The 20111-nt window shown below is 45.8% G+C and overlaps 1 protein-coding gene across 5 annotated transcripts in view; it reads right to left on the reverse strand.

Annotated features, from left to right (window-relative positions):
- Positions 1–20111, reverse strand: part of KYAT1 (kynurenine aminotransferase 1) — a 37821-nt gene that overhangs the window by 11865 nt on the left and 5845 nt on the right. The window contains exon 2 of one of the 5 annotated variants that reach the window (XM_025261809.3): positions 936–1137. The exons of 3 other annotated variants lie outside the window; for them this stretch is intronic. In XM_025261809.3, coding sequence (XP_025117594.3) covers positions 936–1031 — 96 coding nt within the window. In that variant the 5' untranslated portion in view covers positions 1032–1137. Of the gene's footprint in view, positions 1–935; positions 1358–20111 lie in introns of those variants that run through there. One more of the 5 variants, XM_006065327.4, reaches the window with a different exon arrangement.

Below are 20111 nucleotides of genomic sequence, written 5' to 3' on the forward strand. Positions count from 1 at the left end.
CATGTATGGTATGATTATGTTTTAAAAAATACCCTTGTATGTGCTTGTATATATACATTTTTTATGGTCGTACATGAATGGAAAAAAAGTTTAGAAGGAAACGTAGTAACATGTTAACAAAGGTTCCCTCTGACTGGTGGAATTGTAGGTGATTGAATCATGGGTGTGCTTTTCTATGTTTCCAAGTCTTTTTGTATGGAGATCATATCATATTTGATTCTGAAATGTGTATTTTTGCACACTGCACTTTCAGATGTATCTTAGAACCTATAGAATGAATTTAATAGGCAATTTCCTCCTCCCTTATTAGTCCATAAAATAACAATGTATCTTAATATTGATGTCATTATGGGTTCAGTGATACAAGGACTTGCTTTTGAATTGGGTATGCATCATATTAAGGAAATAAAGCAAAGATGAGTTGGGGCAGTGATGCAGAGGTGAGTAGAGGTTGGAGTGAGGGAGTTTGAGGAGGGTTGAGATGGGTGAAGGAGTAGAGGGATACAGGGGCACAGAGAGAGAACAAAGATGAACTGAGCTCAATGAGTTCAGGGAGGAGATGAAAAAGGGGGGAAATTCGAGGTGCTCAATAGAGTGACCTTTGCGTACATCACACACTACTTGGATAAGGGAGGAACCAGTGCCTGTTCTTGAGTTTATGCATAATGTATTTATTCAGCCAACATTTATGAAGCACCTACTGTGTACCAAACACTGGGCTGGGTTAGGGGCCGATGGGGAGGCTGCAGCACCAAGGATGCAGAGCGATAAGCTAGATCAGAAGCAGGGGCAAGGGAGGAGCCCACACCCAGGCTTCAGTCAGAGAAGGCTTCCTGAAAGAGGAGGCTCATGCACAGCTTTGAAGCCAGGACCAAGCCAGATCCCAGGAGCCTCAGGTCATGCAAGCAGCAGAGCTCATGGGCGAGAGCACTTACAGTCTGGTGCAAACACCGGGTGAGCGAAGCTCCAGACTTCTTTCCCTGGAGAGGCCCCACCAGGTGCAAACAGATGGCCGTCGCATTCCTGAACATGCCTCCCAGAGCCGTGGGGCGACGTCCCCTCCAAGGACAGAGAAGGGAGAACACCCTGGCCAGAAAAATGGCTCTGGGCCCAGGACTTGGTGCCCCCCCACTAGCTCTAATAACAAGAACAATAAGGGCTGGTATTTATCAAGTGGTCGCTCTGTACCAGGCATGGCAACAAGTGTTTTGTCGCATGACTATCCTTCAGTCCTTGAAACCCTGGGACCACCCCCTGCCCCAGCAACCACAGTAACTCTTTCAAAATGTTAAGAAAAAGAAAGAAAAAGATAGTGCTAAGTTGTGTCCAACTCTTTCGATCCCACAAACTGCAGCCCACCAGGCTCCTCTGTCCATGGGATTCTCCAGGCAAGAATACTGGATTGGGTTGCCATTTCCTTCTCCAGGGGATCTTCCCAACCCAGGAATTGAACACAGGTCTTCTGCAATGCAGGCAGATGCTTTACCGACTGAGCTATGCACGAAGCCCTCAAAATGTAAATCACCTCTAATTAAAAATGATCCAGGTGAAGATTATGGATGGCTTCTAATATCACAGACAGAGCCAAGCCTACATTACGTCCTGACTCTGGAAACACACATACCACCTGTAGATTATTTCTGTGCTAAAACCAAATCTAAAGCTGATCAGGCCTTAAAAGAGATTCAGGAATTCCCTGGCGATCCAGTGGTTAGGACTCGGTGCTTTCACTGCCAGGGCCCGGGTTCCATCAGGGAACTAAGAACCCACAGCCTTGCAGTGCTGCTAAGAAAAAAAAAAAAAAAGATTCAACAAACATAAATTAAAAAGTGAATGCTTAAAAAAGAAGAAAATCATTGAAGGACACACTGCACAATTTCAAAACTTACTAAAAAGCTAAGGGAACCAAAAAACAGTGTGGTACTGGCATAAGGATAGACATATAAATCAAGGGAGTAGAATTGAGAGCCCAAAAGTAAACTGCTATTTGATCAATTGCTGTTTGACAAGGGTGCCAAGAAAATTCAATGAGGGACAGGACTGGCAGACTGATGGCTCTTTCTTGATTCTGTGGGTGGCGGTGTATGGCCGTTCTTAGTTGGTAAAGTGATTTGTCTGGTTAATTCCGATAATGAAGGAGACTCTGGCATGCTAACTAGTTATGTGACCCCCGAGCAAAAAACGAAAAGAAAATTCAATGAAGACATAACAATCTTTTCAACAAATTGGTGCTGAAACATCTGGATATCCCCATGCAGAAGAATGAAACTGGACTCCTACCTTATAAAAAAATTAACTCAATAAAAGGGTTAAAACTATAATACTCCTTGAAGAAAACAGGAGTAAAGTTTTTGACCTTGCATTGCTGCTGCTGCTGCTAAGTCGCTTCAGTCGTGTCCTACTCTGTGCGACCCCATAGACGGCAGCCCACCAGGCTCCCCCGTCCCTGGGAGTCTCCAAGCAAGAATACTGGAGTGGGTTGCCATTTCCTTCTCCAATGCATGAAAGTGAAAAGTCAAAGTGAAGTCGCTCAGTCGTGTCCGACTCTTAGCGACCTCATGGACTGCAGCCTACCAGGCTCCTCCATCCATGGGATTTTCCAGGCAAGAGTACTGGAGTGGGGTGCCATTGCCTTCTCTGTTGACCTTGCATTAGAAGATGGTTTTTTTTTTTTTTTATATAACACCATATATAGCAGCTTTTATATATAACAACACAAGCAATAAAAGAAAAAATGGATTTAGACTTCACCAAAATTAAAAACTTTTGTGTCTCAAAAGATACCATCAAGAAAATGAAAAACCCCACATAGGAGAAAGTATTTGCAAATTATAAATCTGAATCTCTCCAAAGAGGTATAAATTGCTAGCAAGCACATGAAAAGATCCTCAAGATCATTAGCCGTTAGGTAAATGGTACACTAAGACACAACTTTGCACCCACTAGAATGGCTATAACAAGACAGATAATTACAAGTGTTTCAAGGATGGTGGGAAATTGGAAGCCTTGTATATTGCTTCTGGGAGTGTAAAAGGCTGCAGCGGATGTGGAAAACAGTTTAGAAGTTTCTCAAAATGTTAAACATAGAGTTATCATACGACCTAGCAATTCCGCTCCTAGGTATATACCCAAGAGAAATGAAAACGAAAAATATGTCCATACAGAAACTTGTACATTGGGATTTCCCTGGTGGTCCAGTGGCTAAGACTTCACACTCCCGATGCAGGGGACCAGGGTTCCATCCCTGGTCAGGGAACTAGACCCCTTAGACCTGGACTTCCCTGGTGGCTCAGACGGTAAAGCATTTGCCTACAATGTGGAAGACCCGGGTTCAATCCCTGGGTCAGGAAGATCTTCTGGAGAAGGAAATGGCAACCCACTCCAGTATTCTTGCCTGGAGAATCCCATGGATGGAGGAACCTTGTAGGCTACAGTCCATGGGGTCACAAAGAGTCAGACGTGACTGAGCGGCTTCGGTTTCCTTTCTTTCTTTTAAAAATTCTCATAGTAAGAATAAAACCCAAAGTTTCTACCGTATCCTATGACCATATACTACGAGGCCATATTAGATCAGAGATGAGGGCCCAGGTCGTTTCCTACCACCGTTTCTCTTGCTTGCTCTCTCCCAGCCACACTCACCATTCCTGTCTGTTAACTCTCCTCATCTTATATCAGCGCCAGCAAACATTTTCTGCCTTGGGTCAGAGCAAATATTTTAGGCTTTGCAGGGCAGACAGTCTTTGTCGCAGCTTCTCAAGTCTGCTGCTGCTTTGGGAAAGCAGCCTCAGATGACACATACACGTACCCGAGGCGGCGGTTTGCATTGTGGCCTCACTTCTCTGATGAATCTAAGAAAAGCTGTTAATTTTTTCCTTGGCTCAGCTTTTTATTCACAAGGACAGTGTGATGACTTCCAAGCTCCTTGCACACAGGACTGGAAACTGTAAGTCCAAAGTAATCTACCTGTTCACAACATTTCATAACTATCAGTGAGACCCTCTAACTTTACTATAGAGGAGAAATAAAAGGAGAGTAGTTTATAACCCAGTCATGGATGCAAAGGCTCAGGCTTGCCCACACTAGGAGATTCTAGGAAGTGGATAGTTATTGGCCCTTGCTTATAAGAAATAAATCTGGCCTATGGGACGTTCCTGGTGGTCCAGTGGCTAAGAATCCCCGCTCCCAATGCAGGGGGCCTGGGTTTGATCCCTGGTCAGGGACCTAGATCCCACAAGCCACACAGATATTTTCCCATGTGCCACAACTAACATCCAGTGCAGCCGAAAAAGAGAAAGAGGGAAAGAAAGAAAAGATATAAGTCTGGCCTAAACTAGGCAACTCCCTATCCTAGTCCCTTCTAAACTCCGCTCCCAACCCAGCCTGTTCCTCCAAGGTCTTTCAAAGCATTTCAGAGCCCAGAAAACTAGTCATCTGTCCCAAGGCGGGGCACTTCCTCCTCTGGTCCTCACCCAGTCATCAGCTTCTCTGGAGCATGTTCTCTGACCAGGTCCTGGCAAAGCGCTGAGACCGCAGTGTGGAGCAGGCGTGTCAAGAGATGCCCACAAACACTGTCTCCATTACTATCCAGCACGTATTTCCTGACCAACGCGAAGGTGTGTGTTATGGTTCGAATCGTGTCCTCCAAAAGCATATGTCCAAGTCCTAACCTCTGGTAACCTGTGAATATTTCCCCAGTGGCTTGGGGGTAAAGAACCTGCCTGCAATGCAAGAGACATGCTGGAGATGCAAGTTCAATCCCTGGGTCGGGAAGATCCGCTGGGGATCTTGGGGTTGGTCCATGGGGTCGCAGAGTTGGACATGGCTGAGCGACTAAACAACAATCTGTGAATGTGGCCTTATTTGGAAACAGGATCTTTGAAGGTGTGACCCATTTAAGACGACGGACTTCCCCTGGTGGTCCAGTGGCTAAGATTCTGGGCTGCAGGCGGCCCAGGTTTGATCCCTGGTGAGGGAACTAGATCCCACATGCGGCGACTAAAGCTCCCGCGTGCTGCAACTAACGCTGGCCCAGACCAAAATAGCAATGCATGCATGCTAAGTCACTTCAGTCACGTCTGACTCTTTGTGACCCCACGGACTCTAGCCCACCAGGCTCCTCTGTCCATGGGATTCTCCAGGCAAGAATACTGGAGTGGGCTGCCATTCCTTTCTCCAAAAAATAGTAATAATAGTAAGTAAGTAAATATTCGAAAAATTTAAGACGAGGTCTCACTGGATCAGCGTGGACTATCGCCAGTACAGTTTGTTTCCTTGTAAGAAGAGAAAAGAGCACAGACACACGGGAGAAAGGTCATGTGAAGACAGCTGCTGCTGCTAAGTCGCTTCAGTCGTGTCCGACTCTGTGCGACCCCACAGACGGCAGCCCACCGGGCTCCGCTGTCCCTGGGAGTCTCCAGGCAAGAACACTGGAGTGGGTGAGGCAGAGACTAATGTGTCTACGAGCCAAGGAACACCGAGGACTCCTGACAGCACAGAGCTAAGAGAAAAGCATGTACAGATTCTCCTCTGGAGCCGACAGAGAAAGCATGGCCCCAATAACACCTTGATTTTGGACTTCCAGCCTCCAGAACGGTGAGAGAAAAAATTTCTCTCTACATTTAAAACCACCCGGTGTGTGGTTCTTTGGTACAGACGGCCAGGAGACTAACACAACCGGACACTAGAGGGCGCTGGGGGCACGGCCCCTGCGGGCAGGAGTTCCGGAGGGCTCCTTGGAGGGCGCGGCCTTCAAGCCCAGTCCCAGAGGAAGGGAAAGGATGCCAGGCGGTGCAAAGGCCCGTGGGGGCGAGCTGGGAGAATCCAGGGGCTGGGAAGTCAGTCAAGAGTTCACCCTCCGATTTACTCCCTGCGGCTAAGAACCAAAAAAGGGCAGTGCGATTATTATCTGAGGAAGGGCATTCCACCCTGTGTCTGGGGGAAAGTGCCCGCCTGCTTCAAGTTCCCTCAGCAGAGGATGGGAGGCACACGGCCTGGTGTGAGCCCAGTGCTGGCCTTGGAGGGCACAGCCGTGCCTGTTCTGGGGGGACCCACCATCCCGCTTGACAGAGATTGAGGGGTTTCTCAGGACACCGGACTTCCAGAGCTAAAACTAGCACCATCCTGAGAGAACGGGGATGGCTGGTCCCCTAAGACAGCCGAGTGCAGGGGTGCCTGCTCCCGTCCTGTGCCTGAAATCCTGCTGACTCCCCAGATGGACTTAATCTTAGGGGAACCCCCTCCTCGACCACCTCCTGACCACTTGGTTCAAAATCTGCGGGTGCCTAGTAGGCTGATCCCTTCTCTGATGTGGTTGCCCACAGCCCTTTATGTCTATCAATTCTGGCCTTTCTCCTAAGGTGGCTACACCTCCTCTGCCCCCAGATCACACCTGCCATCATCTCACCTGATCACAGAGGTAGGAATAATATTAATACGATCAGTTCTAATTTGCTCACTCAGCACCAGGCACTGCAATAAGGACTATACTGATGTCATCAGACCCTTTCAACAGCCCTGGAAAGCAGATGCTATCCTCAAACCACCCCCCTCAACCTTAATAGGCAAGAAAGGAACTTCCCGGGTGGCCCAGTAGATAAGAATCTGGGTGCCAATACAGAGGACAGGGGTTCGATCCCTCATCTGGGAAGATTTCACATGCCTCGGAGTAAAACAACTCACGTACCACAACTACTGAAGCCTGTGCCTAAAGCCAGTGCTCCGCAATGAGAAGCCGCCTCGGTGAGAAGCCCTCACACCACAGTGAGTAACCCCCAGTTGCTGCAGCTAGAGAAAGCCTGAGTACAGCAGCAAAAAATAAATAAATAAATATTATATAAATAAATAAATATTTTTGGTGCAGCCAAAAATAAATAACGCAAAACGCAAAAAGCAAAACGAAAAAAGGCAAGGAAATTTGTAAGAATGATAACATAACAATAAAAACCAGTCCATCCTAAAGGAAATCAACCCTGAATATTCTCTGGAAGGACTGATGCTGAAGCTGAAGCTCCAATACTTTGGCCACCTGATGTGAAGAACTGACTCATTAGAAAAGACCCTGATGCTGGGAAAGATTGAAGGCAGGAGGTGAAGGGGGCAACAGAGGACAAGATGGTTGGGTGGCATCACCGACTCAATGGACATGAATGTGAGCAAACTCCGGGAGATACTGAAGGACAGGGGAGCCTGGTGTGCTGCAGTCCGTGGGGTTGCCAAGAGTGGGACACAACTGAGCAACTGAAAAACAACAAACACTCAAATGGGGCTCCGGCAGGTCAGGGGAGGGTTCGAATCACGGGATGCCCACACTTTAAGAGCCAGCGTGTGGTCCTTTCCTCTCCTCTGCCAGTCTTGGCCCTTCACTCTCACTGCCAGCTCTCAGGAAAGGTGGTACCTTGGGGCTGGGGGTGGCCTGGGCCACCTGGCTCCGTGGCGTGGGGGAGAGCCTGTGCAGGATGAGGACACGCTTAACCACTCATGCTACCTCAGGGCTGGGGCTGGAAACCAGGATCTGGCTTCCACTGCAGGGGACTGCCAGGGCAGCAACTGGTGTGTGTGTCCGGGTGAGTCTGTGGGCACAGGAGTGAGTATCATGCTGCACCCTTTGTGGAGCAGGTCTGTCCTGCCAAACCTTTGATGCCCACCTGGGATTGGGCACCAAGCAGACACAGGCGGAGAAGGTTAGGACACAGGCTTGGGGTCATGCACATCTTGGCTGTGTGACTCAGGGCAAGTCACTTTACCTCTCTCAATGTCAGTTTCCCTATCTGTAAAATAAATAAAAATAAGGTAGTTCATGGAAAGCCCTTCACTGAATGCCTGGCACATAAAAGGTGACTGTAAATGGCAAATGGTAATAATAGAGTGGGCACTTTATGAATACCCATGAAATTCATACATTATGACCCATTTCAGCGGGACTGACTTCATCAGATCTCAGGAGGCTTAGTGCTGAGGGCCTGTGATAGCTTGAAGGGCCTATGAAAATGTTTTCATTTTATTTTAAAATAAGAACACAAGTGGTGCTAGTGTTAAAGAACCTGCCTGCCAATGCAGGAGACAAGAGACATGCATTCAATCCCTGGGTCAGAAGATCCCCTGGAGGAGGGCATGGCAACCCACTCCAGTATTCTTGCCTGGAGAATCCCACAGACAGAGGAGCCCCGAGGGGCTACAGTCCCTGGGGTCGCAAAGAGTCAGACACGACTGAGGCGACTTAGCATGCATGCACAAGGGAATATAATATAATAATGAATTTATAATAATGAATCTAGCCTGGACGATATTTGTTCTTTATACCAACATAGTTATAAAGTATATATATATATATTTGGCCAAACTGTGTGGCTTGCGGGATCTTAGTTCCCTGACCAGGGATTGAACCAGGGCTCTTGGCAGTGAGAGCATGAAGTCTGAACCACTGGACCACCAGGGAGTTCTCCTTTGATATATACTTTTTTAATGGAGAAAGGGGCCCATGAAGTAGAAGTGAATATGGTCCTTGAAAGTTTTAATGTGACCTTGAACGTGGGTAAATCTGTGTGCGGTTGTGACTACTTGTGCAAATAAGAGTGTTTGCCCTTGAATACTTGCACATGTCTCTTTCCTTTGAGCCCGTGGGTGTCATGGGGACAGTTTCCAGGAACTTGAAGGGGAGGGAAAGCCACTGGGGGTCTGAGCCGAGGGTGGGAAGGGCACAGGTGGCCACTTGGGCTGCCCTCACCAGCAACACTGCCAGGTGTCAAGGCGTTGCATGCTGCTTGTGTGTTGCATGTCCAACTCTTTGCAACCCCTGAACTGAAGCCTGCAAGGCTCCTATGTCCATGGAATTTTCCCAGTGAGAATATTGGAGTGGGTTGCCATTTCCTCCTCCAGGGGATCTTCCCGACCCAGGGATGGAACCCAGGTCTCTTGCATCTCCTGCATTGGTAGGCGGATTCTTGACCACTGAGCCACCTGGGAATCCCTGCAAGGCATTGCCCTGTGGGGAAATGGGTGCTTGTTGTCCCTGAGGCCACCAAAAGGGGACATGCAGAGCCAGTCCTGTCTAGACTTCTGGCTAGCTGGCCCTAGACATTAAGCCATATGATACATTAGGACAGAGGACAACTTTGTGTCTCAGAGGGGAGTGTGGCCTCACTTCATAGAGGAGACCGTCGGCGGGGAGTATGCTGGTCCAGGCCCACCCCGAGGTGCGACTGCTGGCCTCGCAGACCAGGGTTCTTGCACTGACTGGGCTGACCTAGGTACCTCTACAGGGGCTCATTCACAGACACCTGGGAGCTCTCACCATTGCCTCATTCAGAGATACCAGGAAGGCTCTGGGGCAGCCTTTCCCAAGCCACACCCACCTCCAACTCCCCATGTGCCTCATCTCTCATCTTCCAGGAAGCAAGTCTTCCCTGGACAACTCCTCTACAGCCCTGATGACTAGCTTAAGGGTAATGACCATAGCCTTTTATTTACTGCACACTTTCTCTGTGCCAGGCTGCCTGCCCAGCACTTTACAGGGCCCATCACTTTGAATCCCATGAGAAAGGTGCCATCAAGAGGCGAAGCAACAGACCCAAGGCCACAGCTAGCAGGTAGCAGAGCTGGAATTTGAACTCAGGACACAGACTTCAAAGCCTGTACTCACTGCCACTGTGGAGCAAGGGGAGGCTGAGAAGTGACACCACGGCCCCTTGGGCTACTGACTCACTATTTCCAGAAAGAATCGATGAAGCACAGACTGAGAGACGCTCAATGGGAAAGGAGAGAATTTGATCTAGTTGCTTACATTTTATGGATGGGGATAGTGATGAGCAGGGAGGGGCACCGACCAGCCCAGATTCCAGGGGGACCAGATCACCTGGGTCATAATCCTGGCATTTTTCTCATCCTAGCAGCTGCCTGGGACATCACTATGCCTGTGTCTCAGAGGAAGATGCTCGATAAACTTTCACTGAGTGAGAGAATGAATGTTTATCTCTCCAACCAGACTGTGAGCTCCATTAGAACCGGACTCTTCTTTGTTCATCTTTTTACTATCAACAACTGGTGCAGGAACTTAGATACACACCTTTTATTACTTCAGATCAGATCAGATCAGTCGCTCAGTCATGTCCGATTCTTTTCGACCCCATGAATCGCAGCACGCCAGGCCTCCCTGTCCATCACCAACTCCCGGAGTTCACTGAGACTCACGTCCATCGAGTCAGTGATGCCATCCAGCCATCTCATCCTCTGTCGTCCCCTTCTCCTCTTGCCCCCAATCCCTCCCAGCATCAGAGTCTTTTCCAATGAGTCAACTCTTCGCATGAGGTGAGCAAAGTACTGGAGTTTCAGCTTTAGCATCATTCCTTCCAAAGAAATTCCAGGGCTGATCTCCTTCAGAATGGACTGGTTGGATCTCCTTGCAGTCCAAGGGACTCTCAAGAGTCTTCTCCAACACCACAGTTCAAAAGCATCAATTCTTCGGCGCTCAGCCTTCTTCACAGTCCAACTCTCACATCCATACATGACCACAGGAAAAACCATAGCCTTGACTAGATGAACCTTTGTTGGCAAAGGAATGTCTCTGCTTTTGAATATGCTATCTAGGTTGGTCATAACTTTCCTTCCAAGGAGTAAGCGTCTTTTAATTTCATGGCTGCAGTCACCATCTGCAGTGATTTTGGAGCCCCGAAAAATAAAGTCTGACACTGTTTCCACCGTTTCCCCATCTATTTCCCATGACGTGATGGGACCGGATGCCATGATCTTTGTTTTCTGAATGTTGAGCTTTAAGCCAACTTTTTCACTCTCCACTTTCACCTGCATCAAGAGGCTTTTTAGTTCCTCTTCACTTCTGCCATAAGGGTGGTGTCATCTGCATACCTGAGGTTATTGATATTTCTCCCGGCAATCTTGATTCCAGCTTGTGGTTCTTCCAGTCCAGCGTTTCTCATGATGTACTCTGCATATAAGTTAAATAAACAGGGTGACAATATACAGCCTTGACGTACTCCTTTTCCCATTTGGAATCAGTCTGTTGTTCCATGTCCAGTTCTAACTGTTGCTTCCTGACCTGCATACAGATTTCTCAAGAGGCAGATCAGGTGGTCTGGTATTCCCATCTCTTTCAGAATTTTCCACAGTTGATTGTGATCCACACAGTCAAAGGCTTTGGCATAGTCAATAAAGCAGAAATAGATGTTTTTCTGGAACTCTCTTGCTTTTTCCATGATCCAGCAGATGTTAGCAATTTGATCTCTGGTTCCTCTGCCTTTTCTAAAACCAGCTTGCACATCAGGAAGTTCACAGTTCACATATTGCTGAAGCCTGGCTTGGAGAATTTTGAGCATTACTTTACTAGCGTGTGAGATGAGTGCAATTGTGTGTTAGTTGAGCATTCTTTGGCATTGCCTTTCTTTGGGATTGGAATGAAAACTGACCTTTTCCAGTCCTGTGGCCACTGCTGAGTTTTCCAAATTTGCTGGCATATTTATTACTTCAGCAAGTATTTATTGAACTCCCATTACACGTTATGCCCTAGGCTAGCCACCAGGCACACAGAGAACAGGATACCTTCCTTTCCCTTAAGGTGTGCACACAGAATGAGGGGGACAAATGAGTAATCAGACCATTCTAATACAGTGTGAGCCTTAATATGCAAAGGATTCTTATCAATCAGTTACAAAAGACCAACATGTCAATAGAAAAAAAAAAGTGGGCAAAAGATATAAATTCACACACAAAAAGAAAACAGCATGTAAACTTGAAGAGATGCTGAACCTTGTCATAACTGACAAAGTGCAAACTACAATGAAACACGATTTTCTGTGTCTCAGGCAGAGAATAATAAGATTGAGATCCACCAAGTCAATACTATGATGCCCTAAAAGTCACTGGTATATCTTCTGGAGGGCAACTTAATATTAGTGACTTATATTATTCATTCCAATCCCAAAGAAAGGCAATGCCAAAGAATGCTCAAACTACCGCACAATTGCACTCATCTCACATGCTAGTAAAGTAATGCTTAAAATTCTTCAAGCCAGGCTTCAGCAATATGTGAACCGTGAACTTCCTGATGTGCAAGCTGGTTTTAGAAAAGGCAGAGGAACCAGAGATCAAATTGCCAACATCTGCTGGATCATGGAAAAACCAAGAGAGTTCCAGAAAAACATCTATTTCTGCTTTATTGACTATGCCAAAGCCTTTGACTGTGTGGATCACAAGCAATTGTGGGAAATTCTGAAAGAGATGGGAATACCAGACCACCTGATCTGCCTCTTGAGAAATCTGTATGCAGGTCAGGAAGCAACAGTTAGAACTGGACATGGAACAACAGACTGGTTCCAAATGGGAAAAGGAGTACGTCAAGGCTGTATATTGTCACCCTGTTTATTTAACTTATATGCAGAGTACATCATGAGAAACGCTGGACTGGAAGAACCACAAGCTGGAATCAAGATTGCCGGGAGAAATATCAATAACCTCAGGTATGCAGATGACACCACCCTTATGGCAGAAAGTGAAGAGGAACTAAAAAGCCTCTTGATGCAGGTGAAAGTGGAGAGTGAAAAAGTTGGCTTAATGCTCAACATTCAGAAAACGAAGATCATGGCATCCGGTCTCATCACTTCATGGGAAATAGATGGGGAAACAGTGGAAACAGTGTCAGACTTTATTTTTCGGGGCTCCAAAATCACTGCAGATGGTGACTGCAGCCATGAAATTAAAAGACGCTTACTCCTTGGAAGGAAAGTTATGACCAACCTAGACAGCATATTCAAAAGCAGAGACATTTCTTTGCCAACAAAGGTCCGTCTAGTCAAGGCTATGGTTTTTCCTGTGGTCATGTATGGATGTGAGAGTTGGACTGTGAAGAAGGCTGAGTGCCGACGAATTGATGCTTTTGAACTGTGGTGTTGGAGAAGACTCTTGAGAGTCCCTTGGACTGCAAGGAGATCCAACCAGTCCATTCTGAAGGAGATCAGCCCTAGGATTTCTTTGGAAGGAATGATGCTAAAGCTGAAACTCCAGTACTTTGCTCACCTCATGCGAAGAGTTGACTCATTGGAAAAGACTCTGATGCTGGGAGGGATTGGGGGCAAGAGGAGAAGGGGACGACAGAGGATGAGATGGCTGGATGGCATCACTGACTCGATAGACGTGAGTCTCAGTGAACTCCGGGAGTTGGTGATGGACAGGGAGGCCTGGCGTGCTGCGATTCATGGGGTCGCAAAGAGTCAGACATGACTGAGCGACTGACCTGATCTGATATTATTCTTTGACTTAAACACTCCGTCTTCTGGATGTTTATCTTACAGGGATGTTCATACCCATACATAAACCTGGATGATAATTGCAGTATTGTGTGTGAGAAAAAAACAAGACAATTCAATGTCTTATCAATTGGAGGCTGATTCAATTTGTTTTGATTTATCCATACAGTGGAATGCTATATAGTCACCAAAAGGAATGAGACCACTCCTTAGCATTTTGACATGAAAAGATATTTAGGTTACATGAAAAATGCATGTTGATTTCAAAACATACTACAAAGTTACAGTAATCAAAAGAGTGTGGCACTGGCTTTGGACAGACATACAGACCAACGAGCCAGAATTGAGAGCCCAGAAACAAACTCAAACATCTATGCCCAGATGACTTTTGACAAAGTTTGAAGACCATTCAATGGGGGTAAAATAATTTCTTCCACAAATGGTGCTAGGACAACTGGATAGCCCCTTGCAAGCGAATGAAGTTGAACCTCTATCTCACTCTATCTACAAAATTTAACACAAAATGAATTGATGACTTTGATCACATTCTTGATAGTGTCCTTTGATGTACAAAAGTTTTACATTTTTATGAAGTCCAAACACAGAATTAGATCATGACCCAGCAACACCACTCCTAGTTTTATACTGGAAAAACAAAACAAATGTCCACACAGAAACTTGTACATGAATGTTAATGGCAGCATTATTCATAATAGCCAAAAGGTGGAAACAATTCAAATGTCCTTCAACAGATGAACGGTAAACTGGTAAACGGTAAACTGGGGTATTCACACAATGGAATCCATTCACACAATGGAATACTGTTTAGCCATAAGAAGGAACAATGGACACTGATACATGGTACAACTTGGATAAACCTCAAAAGCCTCCTAAGAAGTCAAACACAAAGGGTCACCTATTGTGTGATTGCTTTCACAGAATATGTCCAGAATAGACAAATCCGTGGTGTCAGAAAGCAAATTAGTAGTTACCAGGGTACGGAGAGGGGAATGTGATTATTCCATAGACACAGGGTGCGTTTCTGGGGTAATAGAAATATTTTGAAACTAGAGGGAGCTGGTGGTCATGCAACATTGTGAATACACTAAATGCCACTGACTTGTACATGTTAAGTGGTTAACTGTGCGTTCTGTGCATTTTACCTCAATTGTAAAAATGTATGGGGACTTCCCTGGTGGTTCAGTTGTTAAGACTGTACCCGTCCATTGCTGGGAACGTAGGTTTGATTCCTGGTTGAGGAACTGACATCCCACAAGCAACTAAGCCTGCGTGCTACTAGAGAATCCAGGCACCACAACAAAAGATCCCGCATGCCGCAACTTAAGACCCGATGCAAAATATATGGTAAGAAAAAAGAGGCATGTGGAAGACAATATACTCCACTTGCATTTTAAATTATACAGATAGGTACAAATGTGGTGGTGCATACATATGCATACACATACATAGTTCTCACTTCCCACTATACGGTGAGACTGTAAAAATGACCATTCAAGCTGAAATGGTGCAGAGAAAACTGAACAATGGGAAAAATTATGATTGTTCAGTGACCTTTCAAAGGTGTTGTCAAAGCATTAAAACCTTTTGATGATGTAGGGGGCCACAGGAGACACAGGTTTAATCCCTGGGTTGGGAAGATCTCCTGGAGGAGGGCATGGCAACCCACTCCAGTATTCTTGTCCGGAGAATCCCATGGACAGAGGAGCCTGGAGGGCAACAGTCCATGGGCTCGCAAAGACTTGGACATGAATAGGGTGACTTAGTACTCACACACGCATCATAGACATGAAATAAAGATTTCTTTTAAAAAAACCTCTTGATGGTCTGTAATAGATGTAGAGAGAAGTGAAAAAGTAGTGAAACTAATAATAATACATTTAATACTTATTAAATTGCTAGTGTAATTTAAATTTAAACATTGAGAATTCAAGTATTTTCTTTCATTGTAAAATGTATCAAGGATGACCCAGCAATCCCACGTCTGGGTATACATCCAAAGGAAGAAAGTCCTATCTCAAGAAGACATCTACACTCCCATGTTCATTGTCACAGTCTTCATGAGTCAACATTTGGAGACAACCTGAGTGTCTGTTGATGGATGAATGGATAAAGAAAATATGGTATGGATGTATATACAATGGAGTATTATTCAGTCTTTAAAATGAAGGAAATCCTGCTATTTGTGACAACATGGATGAAATTGAAATACGTTATGGTAAGCAAAATAAGGCAGAGAGAAAAGAGACAAATGTTGCACAATATCACTTATATGTGGAATTTGAAAAACAAAAAAAAGAAAGAAAAAAGTCGAACTCATGGAAGCAGAGTGTGCAGTGGTGGTTGCCAGGGGCTTGGGAACGCAGGAAACAGGGAGAGATTGATTAAAGAGTACAAACTTCCAGTTAGAAGATGAATGATTCTGAGGATCTAACGCATAGCCTGGTGGCTACAGCAGACAATACTTTATTGTTGTATAGCTGAAATCTGCTAAGAGAGTAGATCCTCTCCCAGAAAAAAGGGTAACTACATGAGGTAATGGATGCATCATTAACTTGTTTGTGGGAGTCATTTCACCAAGTACACATAGAGTAATTCATCACGTTGTATACTTTATATTACAATTTTATCTGTCAATTATACTTCAATAAATCTGGGGGGAAATTATCAAGAGTTGTTTAAACAGTGCTTGCCTTCCAGTCGTGTAGCTTCAGATGCAGAACCAGCATCTTCTCTATGCACTGGTGAATCATCACACGCCTTTCTAAGTTCAGATCAACTTAAAATACTTTATCCTTTGTACTTTCAATGCTATGAAATGTATCTGGCAGTTCCTTTAATGTGGTGTTTTTGCTGGCGTCATTTCCTTGGGACAACATCATCCTTTTTGTCAGAACCGCTTTCATTCGCATGTCGCTACGATGAGCCTTCACCAAGTTTCCCTGGCTGCATACTTAGAGCTTCTGGAACAGCAAATAGCTGCACGTTCAACATTCCCAGAGCCAGCTTTTTTTTTTTTTTGGCTGCGTCACACGATTTATGGGATCCTAGATCCTGGATGAGGGATTGAACTCATGCCCCCTACATTGGAAGCTCTGAACCTTAACTGCTGGCAAGAGAAGTCCTTGCCAGCTATTTAAAAAATCATTCTATTTATCTTCAATTCAGATTGCACGTTCAGTCTTCAGATCAGATCAGATCAGATCAGTCGCTCAGTCATGTCTGACTCTTTGCCACCCCATGAATCGCAGCACGCCAGGCCTCCCTGTCCATCACCAACTCCCGGAGTTCACTGAGACTCACATCCATCGAGTCAGTGATGCCATCCAGCCATCTCATCCTCTGTCGTCCCCTTCTCCTCTTGCCCCCAATCCCTCCCAGCATCAGAGTCTTTTCCAATGAGTCAACTCTTTGCATGAGGTGGCCAAAGTACTGGAGTTTCAGCTTTAGCATCATTCCTTCCAAAGAAATCCCAGGGCTGATCTCCTTCAGAATGGACTGGTTGGATCTCCTTGCAGTCCAAGGGACTCTCAAGAGTCTTCTCCAACACCACAGTTTTCAAAAGCATCAATTCTTCGGCGCTCAGCCTTCTTCACAGTCCAACTCTCACATCCATACATGACCACAGGAAAAACCATTGCCTTGACTACACGAACCTTGGTTGGCAAGTAATGTCTCTGCTTTTGAATATGCTATCTAGGTTGGTCATAACTTTCCTTCCAAGGAGTAAGCGTCTTTTAATTTCATGGCTGCAGTCACCATCTGCAGTGATTTTGGAGCCCTGACAAATAAAGTCTGACACTGTTTCCACTGTTTCCCCATCTATTTCCCATGACGTGATGGGACCGGATGCCATGATCTTCGTTTTCTGAATGTTGAGCTTTAAGCCAACTTTTTCACTCTCCACTTTCACCTGCATCAAGAGGCTTTTTAGTTCCTCTTCACTTTCTGCCATAAGGGTGGTGTCATCTGCATACCTGAGGTTATTGATATTTCTCCTGGCAATCTTGATTCCAGCTTGTGCTTCTTCCAGTCCAGCGTTTCTCATGATGTTCTCTGCATATAAGTTAAATAAACAGGGTGACAATATACAGCCTTGACGTACTCCTTTTCCCATTTGGAACCAGTCTGTTGTTCCATGTCCAGTTCTAACTGTTGCTTCCTGACCTGCATACAGGTTTCTCAAAACACAGGTCAGGTGGTCTGATATTCCCATCTCTTTCAGAATTTTCCACAGTTGATTGTGATCCACACAGTCAAAGGCTTTGGCATAGTCAATAAAGCAGAAATAGATGTTTTTCTGGAACTCTGTTGCTTTTTCCATGATCCAGCAGATGTTGGCAATTTGATCTCTGGTTCCTCTGCCTTTTCTAAAACCAGCTTGCACATCAGGAAGTTCACAGTTCACATATTGCTGAAGCCTGGCTTGGAGAATTTTGAGCATTACTTTACTAGCGTGTGAGATGAGTGCAATTGTGTGTTAGTTGAGCATTCTTTGGCATTGCCTTTCTTTGGGATTGGAATGAAAACTGACCTTTTCCAGTCCTGTGGCCACTGCTGAGTTTTCCAAATTTGCTGGCATATTGAGTGCAGCACTTTCACAGCATCATCTTTCAGGATTTGAAATAGCTCCACTGGAATTCCATCACCTCCACTAGCTTTGTTCGTAGTGATGCTTTCTAAGGCCCATTTGACTTCACATAAACGTTCAGTCTTATCACTCCGTATTTCTGTGCTGCACTTTCATGTGAGCTGCCCAAGTCCCTCTTTTGGGTAGCTACTTCCTATTCTTTTGCTCACACATTTTTGTAAAATGTCACATGGGTTTATCACTAGGAGACAGGAGGCAACACAAACCACATGTTTTGCTGTCTGTGTAGGAACTGAATAACACGCATGGTGACCAATCCTAAAGGAAATCACTCCTGAATATTCACTGCAAGGACTGATGCTGAAGCTGAAACTCCAATATTTTGGCCACCTGATGCGAAGAACTGACTCATTGGAAAAGACCCTGAGGCTGGGAAAGATTGACGGCGGGAGGAGAAGGGGACGACAGAGGATGAGATGGTTGGATGGCATCAGCGACTCGATGGACATGAGTTTGAGTACACTTTGGGAGCTGGTGATGGACAGGGAGGCCTGGCTGTGCTGCAGTCCATGGGGTCGTAAAGAGTCGTACCCGACTGAAGGGCTGAACCGAACTGAACTGACCAATCAACAACAGGCTTTGAAAGAAGTGATGTGATTGGTCACTCACCGTTGTGCATCTGTCATTTCCGCAGTGATTTGTGGATGGAAGAAGTAGTAGCAAAGTTCCTATTTGGTGCAATTATTCATAGGTAACATAATATGGCACATGAAATTTGAACTGTGTTATTGAGGACTTCCCTGGTGGCTCAGACGGTAAACAGTCTGCCTGCAGTGCGGGAGACCTCGGTTTGATCCCTAGGTCCTGAAGATCCCCTGGAGAAGGAAATGGCAACCCACTCTGGTGTTCTTGCCTGGAAAGCCAGGAAGGCTACAGTCCATGGGGTCGCAAAGAGTTGGACACGACTGAGCGACTAATACTTTCATTGAGGGACTGGTGTTATTTAACTGTACTGGAAAGGAAGGACTGCCTCATTATGTACTGTATTGGCTTGTGTGTAAATTATTAACAGTGATTATTTCCCTGGGATTGATTGGGGAGGGTCTTATAAACTTCCCTGTGTATGTGTGCAGGCAGGCATCCTCAGTCCACCTGTTTGTGACTCCATGGACTGTAGCCCGTCAGGATCCTTTGTCCATGGAATTTTCCGGGTAGAATACTGAAGTGGATAGCCGTTTCCAACTGCATGGGATCTTCCTGACCCAGGGATTGAACCTGTGTCTCCTGCATTGGCAGGCAGATTTCTTTACCATGGCACTGCTAAGTCACTTCAGTCATGTCCGACTCTGTGCGACCCCATAGACGGCAGCCCACCAGGCTCCCCCGTCCCTGGGATTCTCCAGGCAAGAACACCGGAGTGGGTTGCCATTTCCTTCTCCAATGCAGGAAAGTGAAAAGTGAAAGTGAAGTCGCTCAGTCGTGTCTGACTCTTCCCGACCCCATGGACTGCAGCCTACCAGGCTCCTCCGTTCATGGGATTTTCCAGGCAAGAGTACTGGAGTGGGGTGCCATTGCCTTCTCCTTACCATGGCACTACCTGGGAAAAAAACTGTTTTTTTTTGTTTGTTTTTTTTTTTTGGAGGCGGTGTTTTTGTTTAATTAATTAATTTATTTGTTTATTTTTGAGGCAGTGAAATTCTGGAATCACACCTTGGACTGAAGCCATTTACTAGCTGTGTGACTTCTGGCAAATTACTAAACCTTTCTGAGTATCATTTCTGAAATGAAAATGATGATAGCTCCTGGTCCATGGGTGGTAGTGAGAAGTCAATGAGTTAACACATGAAAACCACTTAGTCTGGTGCCAGGCAAGGAGTCAGTGTTTCAAAAATGTATCATTGTTATTATTAAAATTTAGTCTGAGAAGTGCTGCAGTGCAGGCAGCTCTAGGGAGGCCAACCCTGCCTGGAGAAGGGAGTTTAAATGCACCAGGTGACCTTCAGAGCACCTTTCTGGGCAGCTTCCAAGGCATCTAAGATCTCAGACTTCCTGGCTGCCAGGCAAGGGGCTGGTGCCCAGCAGTCAGTGCCTCCCCCAATACACGCCTCCATCAGTCTAAGCAGCTATTGGCCACCTTCTCGGCCAGAAGTCACCAGGACTTGTGAATAGCGGGTGGATGACCCCTCGGGACAGGCCTCAGTGACCAATCCTCTGGCTGCTGATGTCAGCTACACCTCCTGCTGGATGCAGCC

The sequence above is a fragment of the Bubalus bubalis genome, chromosome 12 (assembly GCF_019923935.1).
Source record: "Bubalus bubalis isolate 160015118507 breed Murrah chromosome 12, NDDB_SH_1, whole genome shotgun sequence".
Lineage (NCBI taxonomy): Eukaryota > Metazoa > Chordata > Mammalia > Artiodactyla > Bovidae > Bubalus > Bubalus bubalis.